The sequence below is a fragment of the Lepus europaeus genome, chromosome 3, assembly GCF_033115175.1.
Source record: "Lepus europaeus isolate LE1 chromosome 3, mLepTim1.pri, whole genome shotgun sequence".
Classification (NCBI taxonomy): Eukaryota; Metazoa; Chordata; class Mammalia; order Lagomorpha; family Leporidae; genus Lepus; species Lepus europaeus.
In genome coordinates, this window is record NC_084829.1 from 36,117,106 (window position 1) to 36,132,564 (window position 15,459).

General features: G+C 58.0%; 1 protein-coding gene across 1 annotated transcript; it reads right to left on the reverse strand.

Moving 5' to 3' along the window:
* Positions 1-112: 112 nt before the first annotated feature.
* Positions 113-12,527, reverse strand: TULP1 (TUB like protein 1). The gene is made up of 14 exons (XM_062187180.1): positions 12,481-12,527; positions 12,333-12,387; positions 11,917-12,007; positions 11,621-11,785; positions 10,998-11,138; positions 9,803-9,910; positions 9,611-9,730; positions 9,274-9,392; positions 7,084-7,254; positions 6,845-6,957; positions 5,308-5,422; positions 5,123-5,221; positions 2,709-2,880; positions 113-246 (listed from the first exon to the last, which is right to left on the reverse strand). The coding sequence occupies exons 1-14, from the start codon at positions 12,525-12,527 to the stop codon at positions 113-115; spliced, it is 1,650 nt and encodes a 549-aa protein (XP_062043164.1).
* Positions 12,528-15,459: the final 2,932 nt, after the last annotated feature.

The window sequence follows — 15,459 nt, forward strand, 5'->3', positions numbered from 1 at the left end:
GAGGCAGTGAGGAGTCAGCCTCCGACTGGGTGTGTGTGTGGGGAAGGGGGGAGTCGCCCGCTGGGGCTCCCGTGGAGGGACCCGGTGGGAGTCTCTGGCTGCTGGCTGGGGGTCACTCGCAAGCCAGCTTGCCGTCGAAACTGGAGAGGGCGATGGCGAAGGCCTGCAGGGCGCACAGTGGGTACCGGTAGTCTAAGGTGAAGGCGTCCTCCGCCACGCGGCCGAACTGCAGCACGATGTAGTCGGCTGAAGACACCAAGCGGAGAGCGAGTGAGACTCCCTTGACCAGGATCCTGGCAGACAGCGCCCTCAGGTGCGGGGGGGAGATCTCCCCTCTTTGCATTGGACCCCTAAGCCTCAGTCTCCATCTCCCTACTGCCCCTCCACCCATCCCCCCTTCTTATCTCACCCAACCAGCCCCACCTGTAGCTTTAGGGCTTGTCATGCTATACACCCCCAAGGGCAGGGACCTTATCGGTGGCGGCCCAGGGCCATGTCTCTAGCAGGCACTTCATCCAGTACTGTAGTACCTTGTCAAATTTAGCCAATCCCAGAACCCCGCCTTTCCAACCTGCTGTTCTCCTTTTCCCATCCCAGCCCCCAAGCCCCACCTGAGATGCTGGGCTCACCTCCTGCCCCCTTCCTGACCTCTGCCAGTGACCCCACTCATCCTCATCCTTTCTCACGGCCAGGTTCCCGGCCCCAATCTCAACACCTCCCCCAGCTTCCATCAGGTCAGAAGCTGCTGACAATACAACAACCCCAAACCCAAAAAGTGATCTAGAGCAGTCAGCCCCCAGCTCACTGGGCAGGTGACAGTAGGGGCACGTCCCTGGGGTGCAGTGGCGGAGGGGCTGTGTGGTCCCAACCCTGAGAAGGTGGAGTCCCAAACTCTCACCCCAGAGGGGACCTCTCCTCCAGAATTGCAACAGGGACATTTTTGCTTAGCGTTGTTCCCAGTACATCTTGTTTCCCGAACTCCTTGAGGGTAGTCCTTTGACCTCATTTGGGAAAAGACTTAGAGTAAGCCCTCAGAAATGCTGGATTAATATTCCTTGCTACAGGGCCAGCCTTGTGGTACAGCGGGTTAAGCTGCAGCTTGGGACACCCCTTTCCCATGTCGGAGTGCAGGTTTGAGTCCCGGCCACTCCACTTTTGGTCCAGCTTCCTGCCAATGCAGCTGGCAAGGCAGAGCTGATGACCCAAGTATCTGAGTGCCTGTCACCCACGTGGGAGACCCGGATGGAGTTCCAGACTCCCAGCTTCAGCCCCGCCCAGTGCTGCCCATTGTGGTCATTTGGGGCATGAACCAGCAGATGGAAGATTTCTCTGTCCCCCTCTCTCTCTCTCTCATTGTGTCACTCTTCCTTTCAAATAAATAAGTTACAGAGTTACAGAGAGGAGGAGAGACAGAGATCTTCCATCAGCTGGTTCACTTTCCAAATAGCCACAATGGCCAGTGCTGGGCCAGCTTGAAGCCAGGAGCTTTGTCCAGGTCTCCCATGTGGGTGCAAGGGCCCAAGTACTCGGGCCATCTTCTGCTGCTTTTCCCAGACCATTATTAGGGATCTGGAAAGGAGTGGAGCAGCCAGGCATCCATAGGGGATGCCAGCATTGCAGGCAGCAGCTTTACCTGCTACACTACAACACCAACCCCTCAGATAAATACATCTTTAAAAAAAAAAAAAATCCCTGCTACAGCCATTAAAAAAAAAAAAAAGATTTATTTATTTATTTATTTATTTGAAAACCAGAGTTACAGAGAGAAAAGGGGAGGGAAAGAGATCTTCCATCCACTGGTTCACTCTATAAGGGGCCACAACGGCCAGGGCTGGGCCAGGCCAAAGCCAAGAGCTAAGCAGAGGGCAGGATGGGAAGTGAAGTAATAGTAACCTCTCACAGAGTTGTTGAATTAAGATTCAGTATCTGTAAAATCCTGAGAACAGTGCCTGGCATGCCGAAAGCACTCTGCATGTTCTGTAAATGACATTTTGAGGGCCAGGGTAACTGCCTGGGGGAGCTGAGATTTTGGGCATAGGGTACCCCCCTGGGAGCCTCAGCTCTTTCTTTGACCACAAAGGGCCTGGGCTCTCTGGCTTTCAAACTCCAGCTGCTCAACACATTGCCACACAGTCTCACCCAGAGTGTTCCAGTGTGCAACCCATGGCTCTGGCCAGTGGCAGAACCAGAACCTGGAACCATGAGTCCCAGGACATCTGCTTGGGATATCTGAGGCTCCTGGGAGCAGTGTCACAGCCAGGGAGGAGGAAGTGACCCAGAGGCTAGGGCCAAGCTATGGGACGTGAAAGAGAAAGGAGGTAGGCAGCATTGTGGCTTAGGCTAAGCCTCCACCTGCGGTGCCGCACGGGCGCCGGTTCGAGACCCAGCTGTTCCTCTTCCCATCCAGCTCTCTGGGATGGCCTGGGAAAGCAATGGAGGATAGCCCAAGTGCTTGGGCCCCTGCACCCACGTAAGAAACCTGGAGGAAGCTTCTGGGTCCTGGCTCCGGATCGGTTCAGGTCTGGCCATTGTGGCCATTCTGGGGAGTGAACCAGCAGATGGAAGACTTCTCTGTCTCCCTCTGTCTGTAACTCTACTTCTCAAATAAATAAATAAAAATCTTTAAAAAAAATAATAAAGAAAAAGAAAGAGGGGAAGGGAGAGAGACAGAATGGGGAAAGGCCTGGGCTGGGCCCTCAGGTACTTACGGTCATCAGCGTGGACAATTTGGAAGTTCTTGACCGAGGCCTGGGTGACCCGGCCTTGGAAGTTGAGGGTGTAGGAGCCACTGTCTTCATTCCAGATAGGTGGCTTGTTATGGAGCTCAATGAGGCTCTCCAATGTCTTGTTCTGCCAACGTACCAGCAGCCCGTCACTGGCCTGCGGCCCCCGGAGATAAAGAGGGAGAAGACAGTTAGAAGTGGCCTGGATGGCTCAGGACTGAACACAGAAGAGGACTGGGCACCTGTGCACGCCCTGGCATGTGTATGCAGCCAGACAGCCTGGGTCTGGATGTCCATCAAGGGTACCCTAAGAGCAGGCTTGGGCATTGGCCGGAGGCAGGGCACACGTCTGTGAGAAGGGGGCTTTGTGGGATGCCAAGGTGGAAGGCTGGAAAATGGAAAGGGGCATCAGACACAGTTTCTCTCTACTGTCTCCTTCCACTAAAACGCCGGCTTCCAGAGGCCAAATCCACGGGGCTGGGGTCGTGCTGCAGCGGGTTAAGCTGCTGCCTGCAACACCAGCATCCCATATCAGAGCTATGGCTTGGCTCCCTGCTAATGTACCTGGGAAGGCAGCAGAAGATGGCCCAAGTCCTTGACACCCTGCCACCCACATGGGAGACCCGGATGGAGTTCCTGACGCCTGGCTCAGTCTGGCCCAGCCCTGGCTGTTGCTGGCATTTGGGAAATGAGCCAGCAGATGGAAAATCTGTCTCTGTTTCTCTGCCTTTCAAATAAATAAATACACCTTTAAAAATTTTTAAGAAGAGGGCAGATCTTTGTTTTGTTCACTGATATCTTCCAGGTGCTAGAGTAATACTTGGTGCTTAATATTTGTCTGTCCAACCCATTGCGCTATAGGTACCCATGAGTACAGGAAGCAGCCACTGGCTGGCGTCTGGTTTCAAGAATGTGCCAGACATTCTAGAGCTAGGAGACACTGACAGTTGAGCTTGGGGAGACGGACAGGTAAGCAATCATTAAAGGAAAATGTCCACGGGGAAGAGCTTCTAAAAGACAGGGGCCGCGTCTGGAGCTGTTTCCCTGCCGACTTTCCTGTTCCCTGTTCACATTCATGGCTGAGCGGGGAGCTCTCAAGGTCACCCCCTCCAAGGCTTCCTGACCCATCAGCCTTGAGCTTCCAGAAGGCTCGGGCTTCCCACTCCTCCCACTGCACTGCAGTGGACACAATGAGACACTCTGAGAGCAGGATCGGTATTTTACTCATGTATCCGTGCCTCAGTTTCCCTCACAGTGGGGTGTTGTGAGGACCGTGTAAGTAAACAGCACATGGAGTGTTTTTTGGGCCAGTTCCTGGTGCGTGGTGCCTATCAAGGCGTTCTTTTGCTAACTGCTCTGTTGCTCTCCGGTGCCTGACACAGAGTCCATGGAATAAACGCACCATGGGCTGAAGACAGGACCCAAAGCAGCACGGACACTTCTTACCGCGCCCAAACGGGCAGGCAGTGCTGGGTCCAGGGGGTTGTGTGTTTATTCCAGGCATGGAAGGAGCAACTGAGGGACCCACAGGCTAAGCAAACCCTCCCAGGGCTGGCGCCCCACAGGTCAGCCTGGCCTCTGACTGCCGATGGTGTGACTTTCCAGTGGGAAAGATGTGTGGTCAGCTGACAGGCGTATTATTTTTCATTTTAAATGAGTAAAGTGACATCAGTCTCCTGTGAGCACGTTACCCCATCTCTGAACTCCTGGGCCTGCTGGAGAGCAGGGCGCAGGACTGGCACGGGGGAGGCCACGGCACGGTGGGGCCACTCCCCATCTCCCCCTGCACCAGACACGCGCAACCTTTGCCTTTACAGACACTTCACACCACTCCCTCACTCAGAATCCTGCTCTCATTGTTCTGCGAGTGAAAACCAGTTGGGCATGAGGCCGTATCTGCCCCCGGCCTCCCCTTTCCCTGTGTACCTCCCTCCAGCCGCCCTGGCCACCTAGTTCCTCAAGCCCACCAGCCACCCCACTCTGTCTCAGGGCCTTTGCAGTGGCTGGACACTGCCTGGACACTCAGCCCCCAGATACCTGCAGGCTCACTCCCTCCTCTCCAAGACCCTGTGCAACCCCCGCCTTGTCTGCGAGACCCACCTGACCGCCCTGTTTGATACTGAACACTCCACACACTTGCCACTGTCCTCCTGTTCACCTTTTTCTTCCTTTCTAACCTGCTCCCTACCTGCCTCAGTCATCGTGGTATTTGCCTGCTCTGTCATCTGCCACTAGAATTCCAGCTGCAACGTGGCAGGTCTCAGGTGCCTGGCATAATACTTGCAGGGGTGGGGGTGCTGGGGGTGGGACGGGGGTGAGAGGAGCCCCCACCCTTCTGCCTCCCCGCCCCCCCACCAGTGGGTCTCGCAGCAGACAGGGCCCTCGGGTGCGGGGCTCACATTTCGGGGCCGGATGGGGACCCTCTCGTTGTCCGCGCTCATGCCTGGAATGATGACGGTCATGCGCCGGGGACCGCGGAATCCCAGCACGTTGGTTTCCTGGAAGGGAGGTGTGTGTTAGGTCAGCCCTCCCCTCCGTGTGCGGGGAGCAGCGTGGTGGGGGTGGGAGCAGGCGGGGTTCTCACGTAGATCACGGCCGCCAGCTCCTGCCGAAGGCTGCCCACATCCGCGCCGCTGCCTCCACGCTGCGGGTTCTGCCCGTTGTCAAAGACGGTAAAGCGGTTCCCCAGGAGGTTGGACCTGCAAGCAGAGGCGGGGAGCTGGGGGCCCCAAGACCCTCCAAGCTAGGCAGCTCTGACAACTCCTGTGTCAACGGTGTCTTAGACCTGAGCGATTAATGTCTCCTACCCCAGGCTGCATGGGGAGGTCTGTTTAGAAGCTATAGCTAAAGCCAGCGCCGTGGCTCAACAGGCTAATCCTCCGCCTAGCGGCGCCGGCACACTAGGTGCTAGTTCCGGTCAGGGCGCCGGATTCTGTCCCGGTTGCTCCTCTTCCAGGCCAGCTCTCTGCTATGGCCCGGGAGTGCAGTGGAGGATGGCCCAAGTCCTTGGGCCCTGCACTCACATGGGAGACCAGGATAAGCACCTGGCTCCTGCCTTTGGATCAGCATGGTGCAGCCATTGGAGGGTGAACCAACAGCAAAAAGGAAGACCTTTCTCTCTGTCTCTCTCTCTCTGTCTACTCTGCCTGTCAAAAAAAATAAAAATAAAAAATAAAAATAATAAAAAAAAAGCTACAGCTATCAGACCGGGCAGCACTCCATGTTTTACTAGCTGTGTAACCTTCAACAGGTTACTCAAACTGAGCCTTGACTGCCCCATCTGTAAATTGGGCGCAGCAACAGTATTTCCCTCATTTGGCTGCCAAGAGGATTGCATGGGCTAACATTTGGAAGTAGGGGTGGGCGTTGTGGTGCAGTGGTTAAGCCGCTGCCTCGGGGCGCCCACAAGCCACATCAGAGTGCCAGTAAGAGTCCCAGCCACTCCACTTCTGATCCAGCTCCCTGCTAATGTGCACCCTGGGAGGCAGTAGCAGATGGCCCAAGTGCTTGGCCCCTGTCGCCCATATGGGAGACCAGATGCAGTTCTTGGGCTCCTGGCTTCGGCCTGGCCCAGCCCCCAGCTGTTTTGGGCATTTGAGAAGTGCACCAGCAGATGGAAGATATCTTTCTCCCTCTGTCTCTTTCTCTGGGCCACTCAGCCTTTCAAACTAAAAAAAAGTTGTTCTGCAAGTTCCCTGACACACAGTCATGCCCTGACTTTTGTTAAACGCAAGCGTGAAATAAAGACCTGGCTGGGAGCCAGCTCTGTCTGCACCTCTGAGGCCTGGGTGACAAGCAGAGCAGACACAGCACAGCTGTGCCGCGTTTACTGAGTACCTACTGTGTGCTAGGCGCTAGGAATTCAACCTCAACGGAGACAGGTGTGGCCCCTGCCCTCATGGATGGAGCTTAAGCCCCGCCCCGCAGCTGGTGAGCCTCCCGAGGTGCCGCCCCAGACCCACTGAGCCATTTTAACAAGGTCCCCCGCAGGAACTGGGCATATCAAAGCGTGAGCCCTGGGCCTGGGATGCGCAGAGCATCCCACGCGGTGGGCGGGCTTGGCGGCACAGAGCACGCGAGTCGTGGCCCCCTTGCTGACCGCGCCCCATGCCCAGCCCCACCTCAGCTTCCCGATGAAATTCTCCCCTCCTCGAGACAGATTGGTGGGGTCACTGGAGATGAGGTAGTTGGCCGTCTTGCTCCGCTTCCGCTTCCGGCCAGCCAAGAGGAACACCTGGAGAGAGGGGAGGCAGGTGGGAGACGGGGTAGGGGAAGGGGCCAGGCAATGGGGCAGAGGGCAGGGTGGCGCTAGCTCAGCCCGGCCTGGCAGCCGCACTGCCCTGTTCACCTCTCTGCCTACCTTCTTCTCGGCGTCCAGGTGCAGGAAGTAGGAGGGGTACATGCCCCGGTCCATGCCCTTCTTGTCTCGGGTCAGCCGGCAGCGCACGGTCCGGCCCTGGGGGGCAGGCCGCAGCACGAACTCCTGGGGGTCGTCCACCTCCACGGGGGGAGACGGGGCCCTCTCCTCCTTCTGCGTGGGACAGAGGGTGCCTCAGCCTGCAGCTCCGCCCCCAACCCCAACCCCAGCAGGCCCCGGGCACGCGCCCGCGGGGTGAGAGGGTGGGGGGGTAGGGGGGTCGGGATGGGCACAAGTTGGGCCGGACCACCGGTCCCCTGCCCCCTACTTTTCCCAGCGGCCCAGCAGGCCCCCTCCTGGGGGCTCCCTGAAACTTTGTTATTTTGTTTAGCTCGTGGGCAAGGGTCCAAGCTCTGGAGCCAGTCTGGATTCCAGTCCAGGGCCCGCCACAGAGGGTCCTGTTTCTGTCTTAACCATGCTGTGACTCACTTTTTTCTCATCTGAGAAGTGGGTATGGGGAGGGTGGACACCTGGGACAGGCCCCCGTGGATTTCCGCACCCCGTAAACTCCAGCAGTGCGCCGTGTAGTTCTAAGCACTTTCCAAATCCGAACTCATTTCATCCTCTCAACAACCCGCGGAGGCGGTTGTCCCCCACTGCTCAGACGGGGACGCTGAGGCTCAGAGAAGTGAAGCAGCTTGGGGAGAGGTGCAGTCCAGCCTAAGACAGCCTCCCTCCCGAGGACACGGCTGTGTCCCCAGCGCAGGGCAAGCCCATGCAAGTATTGCCTACTAGGATTCTTGACACAGCACGCCCTCAGTGAACGTGGTGGCCAGCCTCCCAGAAGGCCCCAGTGGCCCCTGAGAGGCGCCCGCCTGCACAGGCTATCAGGGTTGGAAGAAGCAATGTGGGGGAGGGTCACGTCCAAGGCTGGGTGGTGGTGGTAAAAGACACTTCGGCTCCTCTGGCTCTGTCTCTTGGGTTCCAGGAGACGTTGGCTGTCATGCCCAGCGGTGGGAGGGAGTCATAGCCAGCAACCGAGACAGCAAAGCGCCCCCTTCATTTCCAGTCATGCCCAGAGCCACTGCAGCTCTGCTGACCCCTTGGCCACCACCTCCCGGGACCACCGGGGCCGAGCTGCCCTGCTAAGCCGCTGAGTCTGGGGGTGCTTTGTTATACAGCAGTGCCTGGCCGATATATGGCCAAATAAATACTCACTTGGCTCAGAAAGAACCTTCCGCTAACCACACAGGGATGCCCCATGGATTCTCAGCCTAGCTCTCCCCACAGGGGACGGTGCGCACTGCAACCTGGGCTGGGTCTTTTGAGAATCAGATGCTATTTGCGAAACACAGACAGCCCTGGGGTGCGGGCAGGGGCCCTGGGGGCGAGTGACCATCTCTTCTCCACCCCGGCTTGCTCCAGAAGAAACTTGGGAAACACACAGATATGTTTGGAATGTGACTGAAGACAGCCGGGACTTAGCCCAGAGCTCCGGCAGCTGTGAGTTTCAGGGCCTGTGGGTCTGGAGGCGGCCCTGCAGTCACATTCCCCCTCTGGGGAGGTCATAAACTGGACTTTCCGTTTATACATCAGCACCTGGTGATCTTGGTTACTGGGAATTGGTCCCCGAAGACCTGGCCACTCCTGCGCAGACTAATAAACCCACAGAGCCGAGACCTGGGCCCTGCACCTTGGAGATGCGGGCTGGGGCCATATTCCCAAGCTTTCAGTCTCCTCTGACCCTCGGGAGTGCCCAGTGGGCTCTCAGGTGGAGGCTGGAAGGCCCTGACAGTCATTGTTGGATTGTTTGGGTGCTGGGTGGGTGGGCGGTCTTGGGTTGGGAGCTCAGGGCAGTAACATAGAAAGGTTTTCCCGGGCAGAGCTGACCACCAGTCATTGTGTCCAGAGCTGCACACACCTGTGCCTCCACCTGCCTGTGCCACTGCCCTATCTCTTCACGTGGGACTGATAGGGACCTCTCCGGCTATGTCTGATGGTTATGCTGCAGTGGGGAGACCTCAGATATCAGATGAGTGGGCCAGACCTAAACTGGTGATCCCACCAGGGCCTCTCCTGTTCTCCTAAGGCTGGGGCTTTGTCCTTGTAACCTGCTGCAGAGGGGAGCCAAGGTGACCCCAGGTCCCTGCCACTGCTCCCTCCGGGACCTCAGGCCTCGCCCTGGGACCTAACCTTTTTGCCTTTTCCCTTTGCTTTGCCCTTCTGGTTGCTGTTCTTGGTTGCTACAGCTGCTGCCGCCTCCTCCTCACTGTCTTCCTCCTTCCTCTCCTCTTCTGGGCCCTTGGGTGTACCTGGGCGTGCAGGGGAAACAAGGCCGTGAGCCCCAAATCTCATGCAGACCCTCGCCGTAGTCCCCCGTTACTCCGGTCAGAGCCTTAGGATGGCTGCACACCTGCCAGGGTCACACAGCTGTCGACGTGTGCATCTCCTGTAGGGCACCCCAGGGTGGAGGCAGGAGTGCCCAGCACCCCAGGACCCCAGCCCCATCTCCGGATGGCACAGTGCTCACCTTTCTTCTTTGAAGCTTTCTCGGTGGGACCGCCTTCCCCAACGAGAAACAAGGCTGCCGGGCTCTTCTTCCTCACTGTGGCCGGGCTCTCAGGGGGGTCCTGCTCGGCCTCACCGGGCCCTGCAGGTGTAGGCGAGAAAGGTCACAGTCCCCGCCACGTCCCAGGGCCCTGCTCCTCCAGGCACGGCTCACCTTTCTTCTTTGCCTTCCTCACCCTGGTCCCCTCCCCAGCTGCGGCCTCCTTCTTCTTAGTGCGGAGAGGTTTCTTCTTTGTTGCCAGCTCTGGGCTGCCCAGGTCCCCTGGACACAGAAGATGGGGTGGAGGGAGACAAGGAGCCTGTGCAGTCTGTTTTCCAATGCACCCCCACCCCCACCCCCAGGGAGCCTGAATGGCTGCCAAGGGCCCTCAGCCTGCCTTCTGCTCGTGTCCACTTTTTCCCAAGTCCAAAAAAAAAAAAAAAAAAAGCACTGGGCCAACCAGGAGCTTAACCAGGAGCAACTGAATGAGCAAATGAGGATGGGTCCTGCTTCCCGCCCCACCTCCTACAAGATACCTGCTACAGAGACTGCTCTCCCTCCACCAGAGGCCCAAGGTTCTGGGGGTCTGTGCACATTCAGACCAGACTGGGGGTGCCTGGTGGGTGAAGTGCTGGCTGGGGGAAGCTTCATTGTAGTTATCCACTGATTTCTTTTTATTGTAATCACTTTGATACTTTTATTAAAATCATAACCGACATTCACATTAAGTCAACCAGGGACAGGCATGGTAGCACGGTCGGGTAAGCTGCTGCTTCCATTTGGGAGTGCCTGGGGTTCAGTCCTGCCTCTCTTCCCATCCAGCTCCCTGAAAACGCACCTGGGAGGCAGCAGATGACGGCCCAAGCACTTGGGTCCCTGCCACCCCATGTGGGAGCTCTGGAAGGAGTTTGTGCTTACAGAGCACAAAGGCAGGGATGGGATAGAGCACACACTGGTCTTTGTCTTCAAGGACTGCCTGGGGTTAGGGACCTCCTGGTTGGGAGCCGGTATTTGGCACGATGATTAAGCCACCGCTTGGGGATGCCTGCATCCCAAATCAGAGTGCCTGCTTGAAGCTGGGATACTCCACCTCCTGGGAGGCAGCAGGTGGCGGCTCAAGTGCTTGGGTCCCTACCACCCATGTGGGAGACCAGGATATAGTTCTGGGTTCCTGGCTTTGGCCTGCCCCTGCCCCAGCTGTTGTGGGCATCTGGGGAGTGAAAAAGTGGATGGAGGGTAGAACTCAGTCTCTCTGCCTCTGTCCCTGTCTCTCCACCTCTCCCTGCTGGAGGCCCTCAGGAGGCCACTGCTCCTGGGCATCCATGATGCACCAAAGTCAGGGGCTGTGTCCCCGCCGTGCCGTGCCCACACCCAGCCCGCCTACCCTGGGCCTTGGCTCTCTTCTCCTTGGCGGCCGCAGAAGGCTTCTCTTTCGGAGGCTTCTTGGGAGGCCCAAGGATTTGCTCTTTCTCCTCCTCCTCCTCATCTTCCTCCTCCTCCTCCTCCTCTTCTGTAGGTAGAAACCTCTCACAGCAGGCGCTAGGGTGGTCCCTTTCTCCGGGGAGCCCAGTCCCTGCAGATCGCTACCCGGGAAGGAGCCTGCCTGCTGGAGCCAGGTGGGGGAGTACTGGCACCTCCCTGGAACCACACGGTTAGGGGCTGGGCTTGTGGGGAGAGGGGGTCGCAACAGATGAAACCTGTTTTCTAGTCCTCACCCCTCTACCTGCCGCGTCCCCCCTTACACTCCGCCCCTCTCGCTGCCCCCACTCCCATTTCCCCTGCCCTCCTCCGTCCCGAACGCTCTGTGCCTCAGTTTCCCTATCTGTAAAACGGAGGAAAGTGGACAAGAGCACCGATCTGCTAACCGTGGCACAGGCCCTGGCTCCAAGGCTAGGCCGGAGGCGGGCAGTTCGCGTAGGGGTCCGCCTCTCTGCCAGCCCTGAGCCCCTCCTCTCCGCTCAGCCCCTTTCCCCAAGGCGCTCCGTCTCTCACCATCGGCGGCGGCGCCTGGGGCGCGGGCTACCAGGAAGGTTTCCCGGGGGTCCCGCTTCTTGGCCTCAGGGTCCCGGAGGAACTTGGCATAGACGCTCGGCTGTGGCGCTCCGGCCTGGGCCGGGTCGGGGGCGCTCTCCTCCCGTGGCCGCCCCCTCCGCCCCGCTGAGCCGAAACGTGGGGTTCAGGAGGGCCCCCCAGCTTCCCGGGCCCGGGACGCAGCGCCCTGCCCCTCCCGCAGCCCCGGGGCGCGCCCTCGGCTCCTCCCTCGGGGTCCCCACCCCACTCCCGCCCACCTCCGGGTCTACGGGGCTTGGATCCCGGGGCGCTGGGGGACCCGGGCGCCTCGGTCCTCTTCTTCCTCAACTTCTGCCCCGGGGCGGATCGCTGCGGAGTTGGGGGGGGGGGTCAGGGAGGAAAGTGGGGGCGGCTCCGAGGGCTGCCGGACACCCTCTAATCCCTTGAGCCGCCAGAAATAACCGCGGATTATCCGGAGGGGACCTGCAGCCCCTTCTCGGGGTGGGGAAGGATGACGCCTCCCAGGCACCGCCGCTCCCCGCACCGTGTCCCAACGCCCCCAAACCCCACGCCTCCGAACACCGCCTCCCCCCAGAACCTTCCAACGTGCAACTCCCGCTCCACCTGGGACCTCCGCCCTGCGCGACCCGACAGCGGCGGGGACTCCTTCTGCCCCTCCCAAAGGGTGGCGAACCTGCTGCGGACGCCGCTCAGCCTGGGGACCGGGACCTTCCTCCTCCTCGTGCCCGCTGCGGGGAGAAAGGAAGCGGCCTGTCTTGCTCCCGGCTCGCCCCCAGCCCCGCACCCGGGCTCCGCGGGGCCGGGCATGGGGGGGCTCCCACCTGTCCGAGGCCCACACCTCCCGCAGGGTCTCGTCCTGCAGCGGCATCGTGCCCGCCTGTGGCACCGCGGCTCTGGCCACCCAGCGGCCCCGAGCTAATCCCGGCTCAGCGCCTGCCCCCCCTCTCCCCGCGGGGCCAGGCTGAACTGCAGCGTACCCAGACCCTGGCAGCCAAAGGGAGGGTGGGACCAGCTCCAGCCGCCTTCCAAAGCCTGGGGTCGCACGCAAGGGCCCACTCCTAATCCATCAGCGGTCAACGAGGCCTGGGAGAAAAAAAAAAAAAAAATAGGAGACAGGATCTTGTATTTATTTCTCACAAAAAAATAAGGAGGATTGACTAATACCGCGGGAGACTTCAAAAAAGTTGGAGGAAGTGCCTCTTACGGACAACCTATGCTTCAGTTATTCTAATTCCACAATCTTTTTGAAGTTCCCTGGTGTTTGTGATTGGCAGGTGCATCTGCATATGGCCTATTTAGAGAGTGTCTGCTTAAATGTGTTCGCTGCAGGGGCACTCACTTTTGCAAAGGCTTGGAGCCCGGCGAGAGCATCCTGGTGCCATAGGGGTTGTGGGGAGCAGGGGCTCAATCAGGGATCCTGGGAGCTTCCCGAAGCCTCAGCTGGAATTTGAGAGCTGAGTGAGAGCTTCCAGGGCAGAACACCAGGGACAGGCCACCAGGAAAAGGAGCTACCAGACAAAGGACGGGTGGGCCTGTGTGCCAGAGGCGGCAGGGTTGGAGCTGTCAGCCTTGAGCCCTGGGGAGCCGAATGGCCGTGGGTGAGGTGCCTAGCCTCTCGAGCCTCTGCTCTCATGTTAAAAACAGGTCTGATACTAGGTCCGAGCTGGCAATGGTGTGCTGCGGACTGAATTCGGTGACAGGTGGAAAGAGCTTGCCTACAGTGAGCTCTCAGTAACCGGTCACCCGGCGTCCCGTTTCCGAACACTTGTGCTGCATGTCTGTCTCCCCAGCGTCGAGAACTTGACACTTGGTTGGTGCTCAGTTTGTGCATGAGTGCGGCTTTATCTCTTCTGATTCTCACAGGCGTCCGATGAGGTAGGCTGGGTAGAGATCCGCTCATCTCCAGTCCACGGGAGCAGAAGCTGAGGCTCAGAGAGCCGGAGGGACTTGCTCAGTGACAGTGGGGAGCTGCTGGGCCCAGGCTCAGATCCAGATCTCTCTCCTGTCTTGCTCCTAATCTCCTTGCACACAGGATCAGAGAGATAGAAGCTGAATGAAATGGTCATACTTAAAAAAATATATTTTTATTTTATTTGAAAGGTAGAAAGACAAATACAGAGACAGAAAGATCTTCCATCTGCTGGTTCACTCCCCAAACTCCTAAAACAGCCGGAGCTGCGCCAGGCTGAAGCCAGGAGCCTGGAATGCATCCAGGTATCCCAGGGTGTGGCAAGGACCCAGGCACTGGAGCCATCTGCTTCCTCTCCAGGTGGACATTAGCAGGAAGCTGATCGGAAGTAGGGTAGCCAGGACTCAAACCAGGCACTGAGATGTGGGAAGCAGGCATCCCAGGCAGTGTCCTAACCACTGGTCAAATGCCCACTTGGTAGTCATGCTTTTTTTCCTTTACTCCTTGGTCTATCTGATATATACAGGGGTCTTGGACTCAGGGTCCCGGAGGAACTTGGCATAGACACTTTATATATATATATGTATTTATATATATATTTATATATATGTATGTGTGTATATATATAAATAAAAAGAGAGAGAGCGAGAGAGAGGTATTTTCCTTCGGCTGATTCTCTCCCCAGAAGGCTAAAACAGCCAGCACTGGGCCAGGCAGAAGCCAGGAGCCAAGAGCTTCTCCCGGGTCTCCCACGTGGGTGCAGGGGCCCAAGCACTTGGGCCATCCTCTGCTGCTTTCCCAGGCATATTAGCAGGGAGCTGGATCAAAAGTGGAGCAGCAAGGACACAAACCAGCAACCGTTTGGGATGCCAGCACTGCAGGTGGTGGCTTTACCTGCTACGCCACAGCTCCGGCCTCCATAATCACTCTTTCCAAAACACTACTGTAGGTGCCTTCTTTGCTCAAAAACATTCATTAGCTCTCTACACTGCCTAAGGGTCAAATTTAAATAGGTTAGGTTGAAATTCAAGGCCGTCCCTGAGTTGGCCCCAATCTTCCTCTCTGTTTAATTCTTCATTAAATTAAATTAATTAATGTATTAAAGAGAGAAATAGAGAGAGAGAGAGAGAGAGAGAGAGAGAGATCTTCTGTCCACCTTAATGGCTGGGGCTGAGCTGGGCAGAAGGAAGGATCCAGAAGCCAGCGGCCTCCTAGAGCCCACATCAGCAGGAAGCTGGGGTCAGGAGCCAGCGCCAGGTATGGAGCCCAGGCACTCGGATGAGGGGCGTGGGCATCCCACCTGTGTCCTCACCCCTGAGCTAAAGGCCCGCCTTCCCGCCCCTACTCTTCACCCAGTCACACAGGTTTCCCCACCGCCTCCGCCACGCCTCTGCTCAAGCTGGTTCCTCCCGGCCGGCCCTCCCGGTCCCAGGACACCTGCTCCACTCTGAGCTGCCCCTGCAGTCCCTGCCTCCAGCAGGCCTTGGTCCTCACCTGCTCTGCATGTTTAATCACAGCACATCCATTCCTTTTCTGTTTGTTTATTATCTCCATCTCCTTGAAAGGTGGAGCAACAGAGGGAGAGAGAGAGAGAGATAGAGAGAGAGAGAGAGAGAGAGAGAGAGAGAGAGAGATCTTCCATCCATTGCTCACTCCCCGGATTTCCATAACAGCTAGAGCTGGGCCAGGTGAAGCCAGGAGCCAGGACTCCCACCCAGGTGTCCCACGTAGGTGATAGGGCCATCACTTGAGCCATCACCTGCTGCCGCCTGGATGCATTAGCAGGATGCGCAGTAGCCAGGACTCGAGCTGGCTCTCCAACACGGGATGTGGGTGCCCACCCGCTGCTCCACAACACTTGCTCCAATAATAGCATTTGTGGACCACTTGC